The sequence below is a fragment of the Misgurnus anguillicaudatus genome, chromosome 21 (genome assembly GCF_027580225.2).
Source record: "Misgurnus anguillicaudatus chromosome 21, ASM2758022v2, whole genome shotgun sequence".
NCBI lineage: Eukaryota > Metazoa > Chordata > Actinopteri > Cypriniformes > Cobitidae > Misgurnus > Misgurnus anguillicaudatus.
In genome coordinates, this window is record NC_073357.2 from 44,368,867 (window position 1) to 44,394,468 (window position 25,602).

At 39.1% G+C, this 25,602-nt stretch overlaps 1 protein-coding gene across 1 annotated transcript in view; it reads right to left on the reverse strand.

Moving 5' to 3' along the window:
* LOC129446963 (neural-cadherin) overlaps window positions 1-25,602 on the reverse strand; it is a 273,221-nt gene that overhangs the window by 16,234 nt on the left and 231,385 nt on the right. The window contains 8 exon segments of the mRNA XM_055208521.2: window positions 378-622; window positions 4,232-4,412; window positions 7,997-8,261; window positions 11,796-11,962; window positions 12,389-12,569; window positions 16,382-16,505; window positions 16,912-17,039; window positions 19,590-19,717. Of these exon segments, the coding sequence (XP_055064496.2) occupies window positions 378-622; window positions 4,232-4,412; window positions 7,997-8,261; window positions 11,796-11,962; window positions 12,389-12,569; window positions 16,382-16,505; window positions 16,912-17,039; window positions 19,590-19,717 (1,419 nt within the window).

A 25,602-nucleotide genomic window follows, 5' to 3' on the forward strand; every position in this document is an offset into this window, starting at 1 on the left:
CAAATTAGTATTTAGAATTGATCAAGTTATTCCTAATGCAACTTACATTTATCAATGCACTCGCTCGCATACTAATAATTTTTACTGTGATAATTACAGCTATTTGTTACAAACTATGTAAAATTAAGCTGGATAAATGTAGCATAATAAAAATGCATGATAAACAAAAACAGTAAGTGGGGGTTCACTCAAAAAACAATTTACTCACCACGTCAGAACATTTCAGTCTGGTTATTGTGGCTTTAAAAGACTTGTACGACGTGAGATGAATAAACTACTTGATTTGCGTGTAGAATGATCACATTACACTTAGGGGTGATTTATTCCTTAATCATGCATGACTAGCGGTACATTAGACATTTTAGACAGATAGTTACCTAGTAGGGCCATAAAGCAGATGCATATGGCAAAGAGTGAGCTGAAACTGAGTCCCACGTCATCATGGTAGATGGCCAGCGTGACCTCACAATGCCGTCCGCGGTAGCCCTCTGGACAGTGACACGTGAATTTGGAGGGGGACTGTGCCACACAAGTACCCCTGTGGCACGGACGACTGGCACAGAGTGTGTACACGCAGAACTTTCCTGTGGAATTTGCCTTGACCATGTGACCAGGTGGACACCTAGGATTGGAAAAAATGGACCAGGTGAGGAGTAACAATGACAATGTCTAAGTCTCTTATTAGGCATGAAAGCTTATGTTTACAATTAAACAATTTAGTCTAAAAGCTTTCTGACCCTCCATTGAAAATCTATGTACGGTATACTGTCAATGTCCAGAAAGGTAATAAAAACATCATAAAAGTAGTCCATGTGACATCAGTGGGTCGGATGGAGTTTGTTGAGGCATCGAAAATACATTTTGGTCCAAAAATAACAAAAATTATGACTTTATTCAGCGTTACGTACGACTGCCGTCTTGTGCACGCGGTTCACAACAGACCTGGAAAAGAAGACAATGCTGAATAAAGTCGTTATTTTTGCACCAAAATGTATTTTCGATGCTTCAACAAATTCTAACTGACCCACTGATGTCACATGGACTACTTTGATGATGTTTTTATTACATTTCTGGACATGGACAGTATACCGTACATAGGTTTTCAATGGAGGGTCAAGAAGCTCTCAGACCAAATTCTAAAACATCTTAAACTGTTTCCAAAGATTAGCGGAGGTCTTATGAGTTTGGAACAACATGAGGGTGAGTCATTAGTGACATTATTTTTATTTTTTGGGTGAACTATCCCTTTAAAGGCGGAGTCCACGATGTTTGAAAGCCAATGTTGATATTTGAAATCACCTAAACAAACACGCCCCTACCCCAATAGAATCTGGACCTTCTGTTGATAGACCCGCCCCACACATACGCAACCCGGCAAGAATGTCGGTTAGTAGACATGCTCCTTACTGCTGATTGGCTATAAGTGTGTTTTGGTAGTCGGCCCGTCTCCTTTTCCAAAGCGTTTTTCAAACATCGTGGACTCCGCCTTTAAGTTGACTATTGAAATAAAGTGCAACCTTTTCTTTCTAAATCCCTCCACAAAAAACAAACACGCACACAGCACAAAGCATGCTTATTAAACTGATAGAAATTGGGCAGCCTTTCGGCAAGTCTGAAACAATACCCACAGACAGACGCACAACTACACAACAGCTCTAGCGGGCATTGCAGCCTGAGAGAAGCGTAGACTATTTCATAGTGAGGAATAACCCACACATACTATATCATGCTTTCCTATCAGGCTTCGACTCAGGCATGTTTACAGACAACCCAGGGCCAAGGTGCATCAAAGGCTTAGCTAAGTAGAAGCCCCTACAGCGTGTGATGGGTGTCATGCATAGTGAGGATTACAGAGGACTTAAGAGCATGAATTTAGGCTTGTTTGCAGAAGAAAGTGAATGTGCTGGTGTGAGAGAAAAAAGGGGCCTTGTTTACTCCTGATGCTGTGTCTGTCTGAGTTGATCTAATAATATGTGGTCAGTCGAGACAGAATTACAGATTGAGATAACATTATTTAGTGTAACAGAGATCTTAAGTAATCACTTATTTCTTTGAAATGATGGTTTTAACTGTTAGCTTTGTATGTGTGCATTGATGGTCTGTCAGAGAAAAAGAAGGTGGAGCGCAGCTGCTTTTATATTTTCACCAATATACCCCATTAATGTGCATAATGCATATAAAGTTAAATGATTTAGCAATGATTTAGCAGTCAATGCAAGACTGCCTGATGATAATGATGACATAAAGGCACTTCTTATTACAAAACAGACCGATCAGTAGCCAGTTGCATGAACATAGCCACTGAGTTGAGACTTTGGGTGAGTCTCAATCAGCTCCCTTGTTCAGTAGTCAGGGCATTGATCAGGGAGTCGGCCATGTAAAGGCCGTCTTAATCGCAAAATCCTTCCAGTGCACTGGAACGTTCTGTCTCTAAAAATTCCCACAATGCAACGCAAAAACCAGAGAGCTGCGATGGTCCCTATGTTCCCTTACCAGAAATCACGTGACCTTTTCTGAAGATCACCAACTGAAAATGCAACTCAATAAACTTTATGAAATGTGACAGAACTTTTATAAAGACAAATGTTTGTTTAGTTTTAAATATCAGGACCACAATCTACTCAATATTTAAAATAATAGTATTTATTATTTATTTAAAATTGTAAATATATATATATATATATATATATATATATATATATATTTTTTTTATTGCTAGAGGGTGCTCAACAACTCGAACGACAACAACAAAGACGTAGCCTGATGATGCTGTAAAGACCGTTGAGTCTTCACCTTCATCTGTCTATAGGATTCGATCTGACAAGACTCCTAAATCACGTTCATGGATGATGAAATAAAGTTGTTTGCTAGATGCTTCAAGTACTACAGCTTTTGAATCGCTCAAACACACCCATAAACTGTATAAAACATGGTAGTGTATGTGACATCACCCGTAGGTTTATGAAGAACATTTTTGAAGCTCAAAGTTGGAAGGGCCTGCCGTCGCCATCTTGGCAGTACGTCACCACACGTCACTCATGGATAACCGAAAATAGAAAAAGAGGCAGAACGTGGGTGGAGCTGAGGTGCCTGGTTGCTAAAACCAAGTATAGAGACAGAGCGCAACACGTCATAACCTGAAAACCACGCCCACCAGGGGGAAACAATCCATCCGTCTCCATTGACTTTGTATTGCTACCTTCTTGTCATTTCTGGCTTATAACAAAACCAGAATAATGCCTAAAAGCTGCTGTGTGACAGGGTGTACAGCTAACAAGCAAAAAAAACAGAAACAAGACCTTATAAGCTTTCGACCCCAAAAAACGTGTGTTTAAAGACACAAAGTACTACTATGAGTAGAACTGCGCCCACTGGGTTTTACGACTCGACAGCTTATAAAAACCTATTTCTGTTTTTTTTTTTGGCTTGTTAGCCGTACACATTGTCACACAGCAGCTTTTAGGCGTTATTCCATTTTTTTTTATAAGCCAGAAATGATAAGGAGGCGGCCTCTCGCAATACAAAGTCAATGGAGATGGTTGGATTGTTTTCCCCCCGGTGGGCGCGGTTTTCAAATTAGCATAACTGTGCTCTGTCTCTATAGGTCTCTGTGGAACAAAAAAGGGGCATTTCCCAATTTTGGGCAGTTTTCAAACTGGGATTTGGCGTTTTTTTAACCATCCAATCAAGCCATACATCATTATTTTTTAACACCTATTTCAGTTTGAAAACGCCTCAAAATTGGGAAACGCCTCGTTTTATTCCGCAGAGACCTCCTTCTCAAAAATGCATTTGGGAATCGCCCACTCAATTTGAGCCAATCAGACAAAAAGGTGGAAAACAGCTGTTTCAGTTTCAAATGCCCCAAAATTGGGAAACGCCTCTTTTTGTTCTGCAGAGACCCCAGTCTCGCTTAAACCACGGCCACCTAGCTCGATATGAGTGACAAACCACCTGTCACTCAAGTGGCAACACCCTTAATTATGCAGAACTTAAGGCTTAATATAATTCCAATGGAGTTACAAAAAAAAAAAATCACCCCGTTCACAGTTGTCATGAAGGGCAAAATAAGCTATATAGACCAAAAACACTTCTTGTTCCAGGCTGTAAACATATTTATTTCTGCTGTAAAGTTTTTACATGGGGGGGTCTATAGGATTGACTCACTTTTGGAGCCAGTCGATAAATTGCAGTTTTAGTCACTTTCGTGTTGGTGTGTGTGTTTGTGTACCTGCACTCATGAATTCTCCACAGGTCCACACATGTGAATGGGGGGCTGCATTGGTTTTTCCTGCAGGAATCAGAGGAACAGCCCAAAGACACACCCTGAGAACTGACCACTGACACGCCTTCTCTAGTCTGACCCTCCAGAGGAATATATCGCCCGCTGAGTCTCAGGTCTCGCATACAGCCTGTGCCAATGAAAGAGAGAGAAATGAGTGTATGAGAGTGGCATTCTGTGTACTTTTATTATTTATTTCTATGCATTTCTGTCTATTTATGTCTGTTCCTAAACTTTTTATTATATATTTTGTATTGCCCAGTTAGGTATCATAAAAATATGCTTTGGCAACATTGTAAATATTTACAATCATACCAATAAAACTTTGCTAAGAGAAACAGAAAAACAATGTTTTCACAAGTGATCGTGCTATCACAATACAAATATATCATGAACTGTGAATCTGCCTCTTAACATTTAGACTCTCCTGCTACTGTATATCTCATGAACACACATACGTATAGATAAAATGAGCCCGACATGACGACCACATCCACCCATGTCCTCAGCTTTCAAGAGAAGTGCTTTTAGAGTCTATTATAAATACACAAAGTATATGCCCGAGGCGAACCAGTCCAGCTCTACGTGTGCTGTGTGCAACTCAGCTCTTGCTCTCTTTAATGTCACACTTCTTCATTGCTTCATGCATTTCTCTACAGCAAAGGTGCATTTGAGGCTATTATAAATTAATCATTCCTATTAATTTTTCATTATTGCCAATACAATAGTGTGTAATCATGACAGATTACAGGAACTACGCTATAAATTGATAAAGCTGTACAGATTTGTCTGGCACACGTTTTTTATGTTTCTGTGTGTGATGTGCACACTCAATGAATGCAGTTAGTTCTTTCTCTAAGTGAGGTTAAATTGGATTTAGTGGTAAAATGCCAGTCCACCTCACAGTGGTCCAATATGGGAGCAATTGAATTTGTGACCATGGGACAAAGCATTTTTGTTTGCTCAAAATGTCATGCTAAAGTGTTCCATTCGCAGTTTGACATATTAGCCGTTTTATTTAATGCAACCAATTCATTTATTGTACAAATATTTGCAGAAATCAAATAGTCAGTAGAAGCAGGCTATTTGTCCTGTTTTGAAATTACACATATTATGTGGTGGTTGTTTGTACCAGGTTTGGTTGTAAAGAGTGGAGTCTAAATGTCTAAAACCACACTGAAAATCTAAATAAAATCTATAGACCCCTTAATCGCCTACGTCACTGTGACGTCACCGCTCTAGCTGGAGGCAAAAAATAAATAGGAACCCATAGCAGGCACGCTAAAAGTTTGAGGTTTTGACTTTAAATTGTCATCATATTGTGTTTTTGGCTGCCAGAATAGAAGGAACAGCACCGAATCCCGGCAGACATTCCTTTATCGAAATCAAGACAACAATTGTGGTTAAATGCAATACGAAGTACATACTGGACCCAGACGATCATAAATAATGCTAGTGTTTGCAGTGCACACTTCATATCAGGTAAAATAATTTATGCATATGTACTGGCAGTGCTGGGCAAGCTACTTGGAAAATGTAGTAAGCTAAGCTACCAGTTACTTCACATTAAATGAAGCTTCACTACACTGAAGCTACCCCCCTGGGAAATGTAGCAAGCTAAGCTACATCAATACTAGCTTGCTACATCCAAGCTACTTTTAACCAGTTTTATTATGTAATTATTTATTCAGTTTCCATTTATCATTTTGGTAATTATAGGCTATACAAGCATAATGTAGGCCTAGGTACTTCACATTATGGGGCGGTTTCCTGGACAGGTCTTATCCTACTCCCAGAATAAAATGCATGTTTGAGCTGCCTTAATTTAAGCAAACCCCTGGCCCTGACATATCTTAACACAGGGGTCTCCAACGTGGTGCCCGCGGGCAGTAGGTAGCCTGCACAGAGTCTGTGAGGTGCCCGACAAAGCACATTCTATTAATAGTTTCAATTGTAATATTTATTACATGTTTTTATATTAGCTTGGCTTGGTGACATAACCCAATCAGAGGTAGAGCACGAGTCTTCACAGAATGCAAGTGGTAATGTTTTGTATGAAGGAAGGCTGCACAACTCGAACATACGGGACAAACGACGTCCTGTGTCGATTCAAAATGACGCGCTTATTCTCAAATTCAGGACGACTTCAGAAATGTTTGGAAAATTGTAGCTTGTGTGGAAGCTACCTCACTACTTGGCCAAAAAAAGAGCTTAGCTACTGAAAAGCTATTTTATTTAGAAAGCAGCTAAGCTACCGCCAAGCTACTGAAAAATGTAGTTAAACTACTAGCTTCGCTACTTGTAGTGAAGCTACTGCCCGGCACTGTGTACTGGTGTGTTGGTTTTATCTAGTACAAATCAGCAAGTTTCTGTTTTATAGGTGAAAGTCACCAACCGCGCTATTTAGCTTAAATATTATACAAACATACAGCGATAGATGTGTGTGCCATCCTTTGAATGGTCTCTTAAAATAATCCACATTGCTAATCATAGTTAGCCCAGCGATAGGTTACATTAGACAATAAGCTTTGACAAAATTTCCCAAACCACCCAAAAGTAATTCATATGCTGTCTAGGAAATATCCAAAACCTAGTTAAAATCGCGAGACTTAATTTACAAAAATAGCTGTCACGGTCCCGCAGAATCAGTGACTGTACATATTCGGACAGTTCCTAACCTTCTTCTGCATCATGTTTAATAAATTAACCCTAAAACATGCTAGCTTACACTGTCAACATTGCCTCCAGCTAAGCCCCGCCCACCCGGAGACGTTGCAATGTCTGAAAACAGGGCTTTAAGTGTAAAATACTGAACTTGTCCTTTAAGGGGTCTATATATTAGAGGTCCTTTTTCAGGGCAAAGACCCCTTAATCGATAAAGATGAAGAGCAGAGACCTCCAGTACATGTATCAAATTAAGACTGGACTTACATACATTGTTATGAAGGTTACATTACAAACATATTAAAATAAACACTTTTGGTACACACAGTCACATAGTGTTAACAAATAACATAATATTTTAAATGTACTTCATAGATTTTAACGTGGGAACTTAATGCTCTTTATTTTAATCAAGTTTTAACGTTTGTTATTAACCTATTATACCACGGGGCTGTTGAATGCTTTATTCTGATTGGTTGAGAAATTTTCCATTATTTTTTGAAAACCGCACACTTTACCTGTCAAATGTCTTAAAATAACCACCAGAGCAATGGAATGATTGACTTCAGCCTTTTGAATTATTTGAAAATAATGCACACCCGTGGTGAAAATGGCGATTGATTCACTAGATAAGACCGTTTAGAGCCCTTTGAAGCTGCACGGAGACTGCAATTTGGACCTTCGAACTGTTGAGTTCAATGAAGTCCACTATAAGGAGAAAAATCCTTGAATGTTTCCATCTAATTTTTTTATTTCTTTTCAACTGAATAAAAAACATCTTGGATGATATGTGAGTGGGTAAATTATCAGGAATTTTTTTATGAAAGTGAACTAATCCTTTAAAAAACTTTGGACTATGCCAGGTTGGGTGCATGTAGTCATAAAAGCAAAAGAAAAGCATGTTAAAAACCCCATTTATTATTTTTGTTAAATAACACCAATTTTCTACTTATAGTTATGTAACTAACAACACAATTAAGCTTTTATCCATCAAACCAATGACCTTGTGGCTTCTAGCAACAAGCTCTACAGCAAACACCTGTACCTCACCTTGAAAGCTCTTGTTGTGTCCTGAGGGGAATGAGTTGCCCAGCATCACCACAGCTGGATCGATAACAATCTCTCGACTGCGACCCGGTGAGCCCGTAACCTCTCGTCTTCCACCCCCACCGTCCAGCCGCAGGGTCAACTCATTGTCATGGCGATCTAAATGAACATCATGCCATTCTCCATTGTCTACACGATACGAGGGCATCGTCAGGTTGAAGTCCCCATCGCCAAGGTTGTAGAAGACGGTTAACAGACCCTGGTAGATCTAAAAAAATTTAACAGATTATTGTAAGTGAATAAATTCAATTAGGGATTATCTGTGGAATCTGGAGAAAATAAAGTGCCGGAGACAAAGAACAAATAGGAAAATAATTAAAAATATGAAAACAGCTTGATGGAGAAAGAGAGGTACAGAGGAAAGATAGGCTATATGTGATGAAATGAAAAAGCATTAGGGACTGAAGACATCAGACAGGGCAGGATCTGATAAGACTCTACTGAGCACTAACAGAATTAAACATATCAGGCCTTTAATTGGAGATGGAGGGAGCAGGGAATTCAATGTGGTGTCAATTTGATTTGCCACTGTAGTTTTATGCTCTTCTCTTATTCTCTAGTGGTCAGCCGAGAGACTTTCTTTTACTCTCGCCTTCCCCTTTGTGTGTAATTTATGCACTTTTTAAACCGGTGACTTTTTATTAATCAAATGTTTTCCGGGCAAGCATTAATATTTATGAATGTACGGTAGATGAAAAGCATGTAATATCAGAGGGATGTATAAAAGCCAGACGGTTATGTGCTTTGAATCATCCAATATCCAAGAACCCCTTCACCTAAATGTTTTTCTCTTGCAATAAGTGATTCAACAGGTGTTTAACTTAACAAGCTCATGCTTATACATCAGGAAAAAGGGCAAAAACACTGGCCTGGCTAAGAAATAAAAGGTGTGTTTGTTTATAAGATCGAGCGGTTGGGCACCTCCTGAAAAAAGCCTCATCTTCATTTTAATTTCAGAGTCTTTCTGCATGTGTCCCAGAGAGCACAATTTACAGCCCCATTTTGGATCCTGGCTTTGTGGAGATGTAAAAAGCGGGACTAATCAATGCAATGATGCAGGAGGCGGCTGGACTTTCTCACATTTCAACAACAACAGTAAACATGGCCTCTGTGAACTTCTCACCTTCCTTTTTACTCGTACATCCTTTTTACTTTCACTTGCAGTTCAGCTCATGTGATTACGGTCAAACCTGCTTATCTCAAGGATGAGTCTATCCTGGACTGGTATTAAAAACTTGAAGGCATACTTATCTATAAGCAATCGCATTAATCCAGCTAAAAAAAAATTTCTTTCCTCAGTGCCTTAAGATTTAATATTTTACCGCACAAATTAGAGTACAGAATGTTCGGTCTCCCCTGCACCCCACCGTAAGTCTTCGGCCCATCTTGAACAAGTGATCAAGAAACCAAAGTCATCTACAGCAGTAGCAGATGGCCATCTGGCCAGTTGCATGTTTTATAATTAAGGGGCATTTGATCATGGATCATTGGCTCTTAAGTGCAAACTGTTAAGTATGCTTGGGTTCCCCAAACATCTTTTCATATTGAAAATTCTTGGGGGCTATGTAAATCAACATCATGTCAAAATCTTGGCAACCTCCAAATTAATCTATACTGGCCATATGCTACGAAGCAAAGGTCTGTAACCCTGCTGATGTGCAGTGCTAGTTTTTCTAGCTGTTTTTCTAGCTCGCATTTTTTTGTAAGTAGCCTAAGTGTTACATACCTATGAGGAAAAATTACTTCTTTTCAGTAATTTATAGTATTTGATCATGCCAAAAACGCATCTATGAGGTATTGTCAGATTTGTTTCCTACCCTGTCAGTTTAAAATTCGACGCAGATTCGACAGGTACGCCACCTTTCGAAACACTTGTGAAATGCACCGCATGGTGTTTCGAATCACTTCATCACGTGACATGGGTGTTTCGAATCACATTTCGGAGCAGTGTTTCGAAACATTTACGCTTCGGGATCTCGACACAGTGTCGAAACGTCAGTTTTGCGGGAGCCATCCCTACACCTTGATTGGATATACTCTTCTATTGTCATTGACTTTACACTTTCACCGCCGGTACACCCTAACAGTATTTTTAAACTCCAAAAGACAAGGTTCAAGTATATAATGAGAGTGGATTGTAACTTATTTATTCAATGTCAGTCGAGAAAGGAGTATAACTGTTTACTCTTCCCTACTGAAAAATCCAGCTAAGACCAGCATAAGCTGGTGAGCTGGTTTTAGCGGGTCCCCAGCTTGGTTTTAGCTGGTTTTGCTGGTGTAGGAAGCTGGTTTTGCTGGTGTAGCAAGCTGGTCTAGGTGTGTTTTGGTCACATTTTAAGCTGGTCTAGCTGGACTTAGCTGGTCATGCTGGAATATCAGCTGGCCCACCAGCATGACCAGCTTTGTCAGGCTGGGAGGACCAGCATAAACCACCTTAAACCAGCTAAAACCAGCTACCAGCTTATGCTGGTTTTAGCTGGATTTTTCAGTCGTGTTAGTTTACCATAACATTTTACTGTTTACATTCATTCTACAAAATTTCCCTTTAAAATATGTATAGAAAGCGGGGGAAAAAACTATGCCATGGGGCTCCAAATAAGACTCCAAAAAAAAATCTGATAAAAATACACTCAATATATCTCAATAAGACCTAAATCTAAATTTGTTCAATAAAAAGAGGCACTTTTGCTAATGGAGCTGTGGCTATACATCTCCTGAGAAGAAACTGAACGATCTAACGGTAATTTCCTCCATATTTGTTGATGATTTTGACACGAACACCTTGTTGGAAATGTGTCAGTGAGATGATGCATCATAATCAGACACAACAGGCGATGCTAAATAGGTATTGGCGCATCACATCAATTAGCATTATTGCTAAGGTAATTGAGAGGAGCACAGCAGGAGATTAAGTTTTAATCTTTTGCACATGGCACAAAAGCAGCATCAGTTGTTGAACCGCTGCGACGCCTCGCAAGCATCACAATATACGCAGGTAATGAAATCTGTAGTGTGCCACTTTAGGGGATATAAAATGCCTTCTAGCCCGTCTCAAAGACACTTCTAATTCATGCCGTAGATAAATCAAGCAAGATTTACATGAGAGAGAATGTAAGAGAGGGAGCAGAGAAGAGAAGGAGGTAGAGAAACAAAGCGGCAATCAGCAATCCAAACACATCATCTTAAAGCAGGTGCTGGGGGGAAAAGAAAACGTTACAAAGTCAGACAGCCTTGGAGTGAGAGGCCAGACTCCATGCATCCTGCAAATGTATCAGACGCATCGGGAAATGCATACTAATGCCTCTATGATTAAAGACAAACTCGCTGCTCCATTTAAATTCCTACATTGCAACGCTGTTGCAACAACGTTTGCATGGTCTGGCAGATGGGCTGCTATTTCAGAGCACATCAAGAACAAATAATCTTTATACGCTGGCAGTCGACAGCGTTCGTTCGCTGCGAGGACATTTCACGGGTGCTTATTTGTGGGAAGAGAGAGGAGACATTAACAAAATGTTCATAAAACATCGTTTGGCAGGGTGTTCATTGTCAATCACTGTGTTGAAAGTACAAAACAAACGCGAGATCCGAGATTCTAGGAAAAAAGGGGAGGGGAAAGATTTTCACTTTATTGAAACATTAATAACAGGTCTTTTGCAGAAAGCAAACCTCGATAATAGACAGACAGTGGAAGTAAAAGCACGAGAAAGAAAAAGGAAGAGATGTTTCCAAGAGCACTAACCTCCAATTTGACATATTCATTTTGTTCTCTGGACAGCAGGCTGAGAACAGAGCTGCTGTGTTTGCGGGTTCGAACCAGAACCTGAACCTGCGTGTGCCTGCCTGGCAGCGTGAAGGCCAGCTGAAAGTGTACATGACTCCTTCCATCAAAGGAATACTCTGGAACTTCTAGCAAACACACACAAATGTGTTCTTCAGATGGTGGCTCTTAAAAAGGATGGGTAAACACTGAAAAAATGCACAGTGAGAATATCACAGGATGTTCCAGTTATGTTACATAAAGGAGCGCTACAAATTCATAACACTTCAGAATATGATTTGTGCCAAGATTCAGTGTGTGTGAAAATGCTGCTTGGATGCTGAGCACTATCCCTCCTACACAGAGCAATTCAAAAACATTCACTAGCCTACTGAAAAGTCGTGCCTTTAATATTCACAGACACACACACGCACAATGGTTGTTTCCTCATCCATTCAGTCATTCTACAGCATTGATTTATCTTCTTTATCTTCAAAGGCGCAGTCGCTCTCACTTCCCACATCTGAACATAGCACCATTGTATGATTTTAAAGTTAAAATTGTTAAGTAATTACCCTTTTCACATTGATGCCCGGTGTACCCCGGTATACACTGACAGCTGAAGGAACCCCACTCGCCATGGCAACGGCCCCTGGTCCCGCAGGAGGGAAAGCCCATATTCACACAGCTACTGTCTGTCATAAAACATCCCGGAGTACTGCCAACGGAGTCTGCTGGAGAACCTAGGTCATAAAACTGAGAGAGAGAGAAAGAGAGAGAGAATATAGAGCATTGTTTGACCCTTATATTAAGATCTTTTTTGCGTTATCCAATTAAAAGGGATCAAAGGTATATACAAGTTAAAAAAGTTTCACAATCTGATTACTCAAAACACCCTCGAATGCTCCAGAAAAGCAATATTAATGTACTAATCTGTCCTGATGCTATCTACAGTAGGCAACATCGAGAACCACCTACGCACCTGTCAATCAACTTCTTTTGTGCAGCTTTAAATGAATAATTTAGCCAAAAATAAATATTTTGTCATTATGTTCGTGTTGTTCTTTATGTTGTTTGTGTGTTGTTTTGGGTTTTTTGTTTGAAATGGGAGTGGGCTATGACCATCCCTATTAGCTTTTAAGGAAAGACTTCACAAAACTTGTGCCAAATACATCAACTAAAATGAAATCCATTATTTGATAAAGGTTGTGACCTGTGCCTCTTCTCTTTGTGCAAGTGTATATGCAAGCAACATAAGCAAGCAATAGCCATTATTTTACTGTCTAGTTTAACGATAGCCCCGATATTCACTCACCTAAAGGATTATTAGGAACACATGTACAATTTCTCATTAATGCAATTATTTAATCAACCAATCACATGGCAGTTGCTTCAGTTGCATTTAGGGGTGTCGTCCTGGTCAAGACAATCTCCTGAACTCCAAACTGAATTTCAGAATGGCAATGAAAGGTGATTCTAAACAATTTTGAGCGTGGCATGGTTGTTGATGCCAGGTGGGCCGGTCTGAGTATTTCACAATCTGCTCAGTTACTGGGATTTTCACGCACAACCATTTCTAGGGTTTACAAAGAATGATGTGAAAAGGGAAAATCATCCAGCATGCATGTTGTCCTGTGAGGGAAAATGCCTTGTTGATGCTAAAGCTTAGAGAAGAATGGGCCGACTGATTCAAGCTGATAGAAGAGCAACTTTGAAATAACCACAAGTTACAACCGAGGTATGCAGCAAAGCATTTGTGAAGCCACAACACGCACAACCTTGAGGCGGATGGGCTACAACAGCAGAAGACCCCACGGGTACCACTCATCTCCACTACAAATAGGAAAAAGAGACTACAATTTGCACGAGCTCACCAAAATTGGACAGTTGAAGACTGGAAAAAATGTTGCTGGTCTGATGAGTCTCGATTTCTGTTGAGACATTCAGATGTTAGAGTCAGAATTTGGCGTAAACAGAATGAGAACATGGATCCATCATGCCTTGTTACCACTGTGCAGGCTGGTGGTGGTGTAATGGTGTGGGGGATGTTTTCTTGGCACACTTAAGCCCCTTAGTGCCAACTGGCCATCGTTTAAATGCCACGGCCTACCTGAGCATTGTTTCTGACCATGTCCACCCCTTTTTGACCACCATGTACCCATCCTCTGATAGCTACTTCCAGCAGGATAATGCACCATGTCACAAAGCTCGAATCATTTCAAATTGGTTTCTTGAGCATGACAATGAGTTCACTGTACTAAAATGGCCCCCACAGTCACCAGATCTCAACCCAATAGAGCATCTTTGGGATGTGGTGGAATGGGAGCTTCGTGCCCTGGATGTGCATCCAACAAACCTCCATCAACTGCAAGATGCTATCCTATCAATATGGGCAAACATTTCTAAAGGATGCTTTCAGCACCTTGATGAATCAATGCCATGTAGAATTAAGGCATTTCGGAAGGCGAACACAGTATTAGTATGGTGCTCCTAATAATCCTTTAGGTGAGTGTAGTCTGGCTATGTGTAATTCACTTCTAGTTGAAATAACCTTGAATTTGTTTAGCAAAAATAACTTGATGTATGATACTCCATCATGCAAGCAAAGTCATCAGTGATTACAAGGTGTTTGGTTTATTCATTTATTTTTTGGGATATGGTTAGGTGTCTTATTTTAGTGTAGATGTCTGAGCTGGATTTGATTTGGATGGGTAATAAATTGCAAAATTGCTTGCTGGGGCAGTTTACTCCTCTACTTTTGTGTTGTGAATATTGCTGTTGTTCCAGTTGTTATGAATTAATGCAAAATGATGCAATACAAAGAATTGAAATGGACTTTCTGAAGGATTCTATTTTTGGAGTTAATGATGCATGTGTTTATAGCTTTTATTTTAAACGATAAAAAAGCAGAAAACAACCTGTGTTTCAGTTAAGAAGAACAAACAAAGCCTTCAGGTTTTTAGGAGTGGGTAAATAATGACATCATTTAAATTTTTGCAAGCACTAAACATTTAAAACAACTAATCATTTAACTAATGAACATTTTTTAAATCAAGCTCTACACTTTACAGAACTAAGCATGTTTGATATCATCAACAGTGAGACAGATCATGTGAAGCACACAATTCATTCAAGTACAGTACTCCAGTAAAACTGCTATAATTCTGCTTAAACCAAATATTAAGAGGAAACACTGTGCTTTCAACTTTCTGTATCTGGTTTTGCACTTTCTTCACTTTCTTTCCTTCTAGTCTTGTACTTTATCCACATGCAGTAACACAGTGATGTATATGTATGTAATCACGATGTCTAAGACTCTCCCCATGAAATCCAATCACAAGTGGTCACAGCATGTTACCTCCAGTTATAAACAGCAATGCGCTCCAGACACAGATCAAGATAGCAGAAGTAAACAAAAGACAAGAAACAGAGCGCAATAGGGCAGAAAGAAACAACAAAATAATGGAAAAAGAGGGCAGAAATAGAGACAGAAAATAATAATCTACTGCAGAGGGCCTTGGGATTTATATAAATGAAAAGAGAAAGCACTTTTTATTTGGTATTTGTGTATTTACCCTTTATCCAGCCTGTCATAATGAATATTACCATGCTGGAAAGGCTACAGGCACTTAAAAAAGCAGTCCACTGGCTTTCTGAATTAGTCGAATGCGGAAACCTTGAGACCTTAAATTCTCAACTGAACAACCACGAACCCAATTAGATCAAGTTTTGTTTTATCTGCTGTCTCCCATTTATTCATGCCCAATCTTTGTATAAAGTGGTTTCAGCAAAAAAAAAGACACGTGTTGGAAACTGGATGAACCTCTCATACGAACTTTGAAAAGCAAGTCTGATTCAAAGAATAGTCACAGCTAGGTAAGCAAAAAGGAATTTCTAATCCACTAAACTCTAATGAAACTGTCTATCATTGTTATATTGCATTAGGATGGCACCATTTTGCCATCAAAAAGCCTGCTTAGAATTCACACAGGTCAGAGGATGAATGAACACAAGTATAACAGGAAAGCTAGGAAATTGTTGGTAACAGCAAGAGTTAAAAATAGAAATTTCTACTTCTTTACTTCCTCGTCCTCCCACAGTCTAACCTGCACTCCAGTTAAGCCCATTCATGCCCCAGTGCCCTAAGTGAATGCTTATTTGCTGTCTATTTGTGTCTGGTGGCCACTGGTTGAGTATTTTATACGGTCAAGTGCCTACAAGTGTCAAGGTGTCACAATAAGCAGCATAAAGTAACTCGCTATAGCAAACCTTAACATGACGACCTGAGATTGCAGTTTGCGTTGCTGCACATTTCATAAAAGCTGACTTCACTTGTTGTAGAAAAACTTTGACACTAAATAAATAAAAATGCATCCATGCTGAAATATAAATTGGCAAATTCTTCACCTGGCAACTTTTTATTGCCTGCAAAATCGTATAAAACTAAAACTGACAGCGTACAGGAATCACTATAATATTATGATTACTTTAAATATTTGTCTCATTCATTCTAACATTGTTTTTAATGGCTCGGCTTTGTCTGCGTTGAAATGCATGGATATCCCCACCTTGCTGTCCACGATAAGGTTTCGGATGCAGCCGGTAAAGTGCTTGTGTTGGAGCTGTGGGTAGATATATGGCAGATTCTCATTCACTCCTCCTAGCTGAAGCACCTGAGTCATGTTCAAATGCCTGAAAGCACAACAAAACAAATCATGGCACAAACCAAATTTGGCTGTCTACGGAATGAGATGTTAATGTGCTGTGTGCACTGGAGAGGTAATTTTCTTCTATAAATTATCTCTGCTAATCGTTTGATCTTTTAAACTGAAATCTTTTGTGTAACGATAAACTTTTCAATGTATTATTGACTACATGATTGACAAGCAGATCTTGTATAGTTGAGATGTGAATCGGTAATGAAGTGAGAAGGAGAAAGTCAATGATTATTGTATCGATTGGTGCTTTGTTTCATGCTACGCAATCATAGTGGAGAAACCATTTCTAAGCATTCAAATCTATATTTTCAACACACTGGCAACTAATTCAGCTATAGGCAATCAAAGGAAGGTGAAATTCAAAGAAAGGTGAGTTTTACTTGTCCATATTTGGTGTGACCCCAGTGACTTCACAGGAAGTGTGGTCTTCAGTGGTTAGCCAGCTGCCTACACCCTCCATCTCCATAACTGTGGCTCCTGCACAACGGTCAAGTGTGAAACGCACCTCCTGAAAAGAAATATGTTAAAGAGAGAATCATCATTTATTGCTACACAAATGGTAAAAATGTACCTTAATGCAAAGCCACCACTGAATTGTGGCTTGTTTTAGATGTATAACCCTATAAGTGCATCTGACACATTTTCTTATATGTTTAGGTTCAGCAATTTCATTTTAAAGGTGGAGTGCACGATTTCTGAAAAACGCTTTGGAAAAGGGAGTCGGGCTGACTACCAAAACACACTTGTAGCTAGGGATGTTAACAATGAATCAATCTTTGATAAGAATTAAATCGATAAAACTTACTGATTGTCGAAAAAGCAAGCACGTGTGTGCGACGCCTGCGCAAAGCAAATACACAGTGTGTGAAAAAAATTAAACAAGCATGCAGAAGTTAAACTAGCCATGATCACAAACAATGTTCGATGACAAACACACACCTGGGCTTTTTAACCTCATTCGTGATGAGGCTGGCTGCTAACGTAACGAAATGGTATTCGCATTGGGGGTCCGATGCCGAAAATGCAAATATGGTTACTAAAAGCAAAGACCTTTTTAGGAAAGCCTGCAAGATTAGCATAGCAACGCTGCTAACGCTGCTTTACACAGGGAAGGAGACCTGAAGCCGTTTTTAATAAACAGATTAAAATGTAATCTTAAATTCTGGCAAGAAACTAAAATGTAAACTCTAACTGACTGTCGTTACACTCTGAGCAGCCGCAACATATATCATTGATCATCATTATTGACTGGCTGAGGCGCTACACGCTAAACGGGTTTTCTAATAGAAGGTTGAAATCTTCATAATATAAGTATCTTTGCTGAAAGTACGCCGCAGCTGAGGTGACAACGGGAAAAGTGCCTTTCGTGTGCTTCTTGGATATAATTGCAACAAGCGGTGTATCAGTGACTCGGAAAGCGAGGTGAACACTAGAAAAATAACAATTGATGACAATTAAACTTTTATTTTGTCATGAACGCATGGACTATCATCCAACTGTGCGGAGTGCACGTTATGAGGCGGAGTTATACTGTGTTTATTAGTCATTATATTTCATTACGAGATTAAATTGATGATTTTTATCAAACCTCCAACTACATTGACTCAATTTACAATCCCACTAGCATGTTATTTAGACAAAATAAAATCTTTTATTTGCGTGAGGAAGCTGGCATTTTTACGCACACTTTTATGTCATTGGCTATATGCCACTGCAGTAAAAGCTTTTTGCACTATTACTGTTAACAATTATTAAATTGATTGACTGTTAATTTAAACAATCATTGAATATGGGAAATTGCATAAATTGACATCCCTACTTGTAGCCAATCAGCTGTCTAACCTACATCGTTGCCTGGTTTGCGTAGGTGTGGAGCAGGTCTATCAAAAGAAGGTCCAGATTCTTTTGGGGTAAAGGGGCGTGCTTATTTAGGTAATTTCAAATGTCAACATTGGCTTTCAAACATTGTGCACTCCGCCTTTAATGGCCATGAAAAGGTTTTTAATCAGTAATTGAAATGCCTTGATTTCATAAACGTCTCTTTAATAATTTCATTGGTATTTAAGTACTAAGTGCATGCAAAATCTCCATTTCTAAAAAAGTCTACAGTCACTTTTTACTGTCTGAAAAAAGGTAAAGGGCTCAAAATTCTGGTCAATAACCTAATGTATTCAGTCAACCTTCTATATCCAAGTAAAAAACTCTTGCACATTGATGCACGTGCACCATTGTTCATACAATTATTCTTCCAATTATTCTTTCTAATTTTTGCCTGAGGTGGCATTTAGCGGCTTTTCGAATATTTTTGCTTCCTGAATTAAAACCTGCCAACCTTTGGTTAGTAGCTTACATCTTTTCCCACTGATCTCAGTGGATATCTTTACCTTGAAATATGTGAAATAGATGCATTCATACACAAACATATACATGAAGGCAAATGCAAGGACAAACACAAACAAATAAAGAACCAAACATACATATACAAACATAACAAAAAGCTTTAACAAAAACAAATTCATGCATATTTAATGAAGTTCTTACTAAATTCTTCTCACAGATTTAACTTAGCCACGATTAGTATGCATTGAATTTACTAACATTCCTGCTATAGATTTTAAATTTGTTTTGCTCTTAAATCAAATGTTGTGTCAACTAGAAGTGAAATACAATTGCTAAAAGCCCCAACATGCAATGTTCCCTTCACGCTCAACAAGATGTTCATGCCAGGTTTGTACTGAATAATAAACATTAGAATTTTTAAGTAAAGCAGAGAGCCAAGCAGCAACATGATGACCATCAACCCAGGAAGAGTTCTGGCAATACTGAATGCAAATTATGACATACAACAAAGTGTGGGATTAGGCTGTAATAAACTAAAGCCTCTGAAAGAATGAAGGGATGGTTTCCAAACTTCCGCCTCGTTCGGAAATTAATCTACAGGAGAGGTTTATTTTGGTGGGAGCTAGCAGAGTGCAGCCAGAGAAGGAAGGGTCTTCGCTCGATCGGGTTTGTGAGGTTGGGCTTGGCAGGCAGTCTCTTGCTATCTGTGAACACTTACTTTGCTGTTGCTTCTCACGTCCAGTCTGTGCCACCGTCTGTCCGCTACGTTCACGTTGCCCGGCAACTGCAGGACCAATGTACCCGAGCCGTGGTTGATTTTCAGGGTGGGGGTGCCGTCGATCAGTTCTAAATGAAGAAGACAGAGACAGATAGAGAAAGTGAGAAGAAGAAAGAGTAAATAGTAAACAGTTACAGCAGGGACACATGCAATTATAAAGAGACAACCTTGGGCTTGTATACTGCTTGAATACTGCTTATAGCCTCTTTATTGAAGCATTATATAAACGACTTTTAAATATCTATACTGTAGGTTACATTGCTATTTTGCTCAACAGGATTAGGACGGCATACGTCTTGGGCATAATAGAGTAAACATATTATGAAATACACTCTTTTGTCAGAGTTAGTCGATTGGCAAATTAAAAATTAATGAAGCAATAAAGACTCCCTTAAGATTTGTATAGTCTCACTGACATTCTGAGCCTAAAATGGGGAAATCACACTTATTAGCACGGTCTTTGGTCTTAAATATGTCCATGCCCACTGACGTTTAAGCCACTGCAATTTTAGTATAGTATAGTATCTGATTTTTCTGTTCGATATAACAAGATTGAGCATTGCTATTACTATGAATCGGCGAAATGCAATGCTCAACATGGCTGCACTGGTGACGAAAGTCCAGTTAAAAGAACCAATCATCAATCGATAAAAACTGACGATTCTCTGGGGTAGGGGCTATGTACAGAGCCGCTAAGGTGATTGCCAATCTGTGTGCATGCAGGTAAGCTAAAACAACTTAAAAAGAAAGATTTTTAGGTCAGTTTAAGCTTAAGAAACAAACTTTATGGTACAGGTTTAATTGTTGGTCAGAAAATTTGTTGAAATGTTGTTAAATTGTGATTTTAGCACATCTTTATCTGCCTTTTCCCATTCAAGTAGATAGGAGTCGTCAGTATTGCTACATTGTAAAAAGTTTAAGTTGGATCCCAGCAAGCAATTTTGGTTAAAACAAGGCTAAATTTGGGCTGTCACTGAAAGTCTAATAGATGTCTACCATAGCACAAGAACAGACAATACGTATACATTTAAAACAAATGAAAGCAAACACCTTGAACACCTATTGACTTTCTTACATGTTGGAATATCATACACCTTCAAGCTACTTTGGCAAAAAGGGCATGTAACCAAATTTATTTAGGGTAAAGGTGGGTTACTCATTGGGTCTATAGTTAGCCGTCATTTCAACGTCTCCGTTTTTGCTTGCTGGTATCTACTTTTATCAATTTAATTGAAAATGTAAAAATTACTTCAATGGGTAACACAAAAATGTAAGCTTTTTCCACTTAAATTAAACTTAAAAAACTTTTTTCAGGTGTTTTTTAAAGTAATTTTTTAAGTTAATACAACTTTCACTTTTTACAGTGGCGTGACTTTCCTAAAGGGACTTTGGTCTCACTTTGAGTTAGTCTATATCCAACAGCAATTTTTTACATTAGCATTTTGTACTTGGAAAGAGGAAAGGCTGAAATGTTCACAAATATTGTTCTTACAGTCGTATGCAAAAGTTTTGGGCACACCTGACAATTTCCATGATTTTAATTTATAAATATTTGGGTGTTTGGATCAGCAATTTCATTTTGGTCTATCAAATAACTGAAGGACACAGTAATATTTCAGTAGTTAAATGATGTTTATTGGATTAACAGAAAATGTGCAATATGCATCAAAAAGAAATTAGACAGGCGCATAAATTTGGGCACCCCAACAAAAAAAGTTACATCAATATTTAGTAGAGCCTCCTTTAGTAGAAATAACAGCCTTTAGAAGGTTCCTAAAGCTCGTAATAAGTGTCTGGATTTGGGATGAATGTATTTTGGACCATTCCTCCTTACAAAACATCTCCAGTTCAGTTAGGTTTGATGGTTGCCGAGTATGGACAGCCCGCTTCAAATCACCCCACAGATGTTCAATGATATTTAGGTCTGGAGACTGCGATGGCCATTCCAGAACATATCAGAATGTACTTGTTCCTCTGCATACTCTAAATGCCTGACTAGATTTTGAGCAGTGTTTTGGGTCGTTGTCTTGTTGAAATATCCAGCCCTGTTGTAACTTCAACTTTGTGACTAATTCCTCAACATTATTCTCAAGAATGTTATGATATTGAGTGGAATCCATGCAACCCTCAACTTTAACCAGATTCCCAGTACTGGCACTGGCCCCACAGCCCACAGCATGATGGAACCTCCACCAAATTTTACCAAGTTTTCTTAGAACGCTGCCGCCATGCATTACGTTCCTTGTTATGACCAAATAACTTAATCTTTGTTTCATCAGTCCACAGCACTTTATTCCAAAATGAAGCTGGCCTGTCCAAATGTGTATTTGTATACCTCAAGCGACCCTGTTTGTGGCGTGTGTGCAGAAAAGGCTTCTTTCACAAGTGCAAAGTGCGCTGAATTGTTGAACGATGCACAGTGACACCATCTGCAGCAAGTTGATGTTGTAGGTCTTTGGAGGTGGTCTGTGGGCTGTTTTTGACCTATCTCACCATCCTCGCCTTTGCCTCTCCAATATTTTATGTGGCCTGCCACTCCTGGCCTTAACAAGAACTGTGCCTGTGGTCTTCCATTTCCTCATTATGTTCCTCACAGTGGACACTACAGCTTATATCTCTGCCATAACTTTTCGTAGCCTTCCCCTAAACCATAATGTTGAACAATCTTTGTTTTCAGGTCATTTGAAAGTGGTTTTGAGGCCTCCATGATGCCACTCTTTAGAGGAGAGTTCAAGGCTTAATGAGCTCACCAAACCAATTGTGTGTTCCAATTAATCAGTGCAAAGCGGTTACAGCCATTCAAATCAACAGGTATTCAAAGGTGCCCAAATTTATGCACCTGTCCAACTTCGTTTTAATGCACATTTTCTGTTATTCCAATAAACCTCATTTCACTACTGAAATATTACTGTGTCCCTCAGTTATATCATAGACCAAAATGAAATGAATGAACCAAACAACCAAATATTTATAAATGAAAATCATGAAAATGGTCAGGGGTGCACAAACTTTTGCATACGAATTTCAAATCAGGCATAAAACAACAATGGCAAAATAAATTATACTCTATAGCTCAAAATTAAGCAAAACCTTTTTGCGATTGGGTTTCTCAACTCAAAAACTAGAGCGGCCATATTTAGGGTACAACTTCTCTCTTTCATGTATGTACCAAAAACTCATCTATGCTCTTACCAGCCTCTTTCTTAAATATGAAATAAATATGAAAGTGACATGCTTGTCAAGTATGCAATGCTATCCCAGCATCCGATGGGCTATTAGGGTTGAGGTGCGTTGCTCAAGGGTACCACAGTCACAACCTGCCAGTCATGAGACATAGACACTCTCCGGTTACAAGCCTGACTCTCTAACCACTAGGCTATGCTTCCAACTTCTCATCTGTTTTTATGTCTGTATCACAAGTTCTCCTTGTTTCATGCTTTTTTAATGATTTCTTTAAATAACAAGCCTTCTTCTCAGCTTGACTGTCCTGCACTCCCTAGCGCTTACCGTCTGTCGATGATGAAACGAAGCGGAGAACTTTCGTCAGGCACTGTGGTTTCTAAACATTGTATCAGAGGTTAAGTAAACTGCAATTAAGCCATCGGTAACCACAAGATCCACATTTACATTTAGGCATTTAAGGGGACGCTTTTTTCCAAAAACATTTTATCCATTCAAGGTGTATTTTATCAGTACGCATGTTCACTGGGATCAAACCCATGACATTTGAACTGCTAATGCAACGCTCTACCAGTAGAGTTACAGGAGCACAAAAAGCTTTTTAAAACACATGTACCCACTTCATTAGCTCAAATAAAATGACTGACTCCCCAGACAGTCTGTCCTGGCTAATTCCCTTATACCATAATTAAAAGCGGCTGATTTATGTCGTCCATCTGTGCTGTATTCTCACTGTCACTCAGATTCTCCTAATATTTCCCTTACAGCTCATCTCACTGAACGTACAAACTTCTGGTGAATGTATTCCATCATTCTCGCGTTTTGACCCATTCAAGCATCTCATAAGTGCTGGGGGACTCTGCCTCGCTCTCTCTCAGATGTGGGGGAGTTCGGTTAGCACATGCTGAAAATGAACGAAATTGGAGCATGAGTGGAAATAATAGAAAAGAAGTGCTATTTAATACAATTGCTCAGTGCTTTGCAGTTGTTAGCTCGATCGGTATTTCTATGAGTTCGCTGTACTCTGCCCACGGCATATGTGACCCTGCCTGTGAAATCCAGACTAAAGTTTTATAATCTAATTATAGGATTTTACTCATTGATTTCATATTGATTATATTATTTGACATGATCTTACTTAGTCAATATTAAAAATATCAAGATTATATTTTCATGTATCTAATGTAGAAAATCACAAAAAATGACTACAGCTGGGTTTTCACAGGCAGGGTCACATATCTAAACGCTCAAGGCAGCTATTGTTCAGGGTTTCATTCATATACAATAATGAAACCATGCAACTAGAATACAACAAAAATAGGAAAAGTGATTTTGCATTCAAGGAGTAAAAAAATTGCATGATTGCTATTTTATTTATATAGAAAGGACAGCAGGAAGCACGCTGCACTTTTTAGAAGAGAATAATAAAGAAAAATGTCTTGTGGGTCCTTCAGCCATTCAAATCATCCTGTTTTGCTTCACGGACAGCCATAGAAATGATCATCGGGATATGGTTTACTAAACATGCAAATGTTATATAAGAACAAATAAATATATGCTCTTATATTACACATAATTAGTAACAAAGAAACATATTTATTGGTTTCAGAAAGGTCCATGTGTAGTTTTTTAGCAGCATCTAGCAGTGAAACTGTGACTTGTAACCAACGGCTCAATCCACAGCTCACCCCTCCCTTTCGAAACACATAGTAAAGCTTCGGTAGCCTTCACAGGACAAACATATCACTGTCTGAGACAACAGTGACAAAATGCAAGAAACATGGCAGTGCAAAATATCAACTTCCATGTAAGGAGACCCAAAAAACAGCTTATTGTTAGTTGATAAAACAATAGAGTTCTTTATGTAAGGTCTTTATACACCACTGATACAATAGTTATATATTATATAGCATTTCTGTCAATAGATCCTTCTGAAAGTTGCACAATGCGCTTTTAAACAGCGTGACACACATAACCCCAAAAGTAAGCCTATCCGTGGTGTTGTTTGTGATTGTGTTATGCCATGCATGAAGCATCAGCAATCAACGGTTACTGTAAGTATAGACCAGAGCAGTCTATTGTTCAACGTCGACATAAAACTTCCTGTCGGGATTTACACGGCCGAGTGGCATAATCGCAAGTTTGTTCAACTGTTCCTATCATGGTTGTTTCTGATGGTCTCATTGAATTGTTTCCCATCCCATTTCGCTCAAGTTGTCTCAGGCAGACTCCCGGTGGGACCAAAGTGTTGAGCAGGAGATAACAATGAACATGCTGGGTGAGGAACAGTGCTGTTGTAATCTGGGTTGAGGAGCCCTTTTCAGAGGGAAGCCCCTGAGAATGGAGCACTGCTCCTCTTACAAAGATAATGTCACCAATCCTGTTCCCTGACATGAGCTGCTGTCAGCAGAGAGCTAGACAATGTCTTCTTGGCTTGACATGACATTTTAGGTGGAGTGTAGATGAAATAGGCGGAAAGAGAGAAAATGAGAGATGGAAAGTTAACTGGTACCAGTCTGTGGTTGGTATTCATTTGAGAGGTCTGGAATGAAGGCGACAGTTGGAGGTGGCTCTTTACGGCAAAGAGAAAATGTATTTTTTTTAAAGTTTGCTAAAGAAGCAAAAGTCAAGTGACCTCATTTGCCAGCCTATCATGGTTTTGTACAGTGTAGTTGGACCGATGGCCAGCACTCCTTGCATTACATATAGTGGGGAAAATAAGTACTTGACACATCAGCATTTTTATCAGTAAGGGGATTTCTAAGTGGGCTGT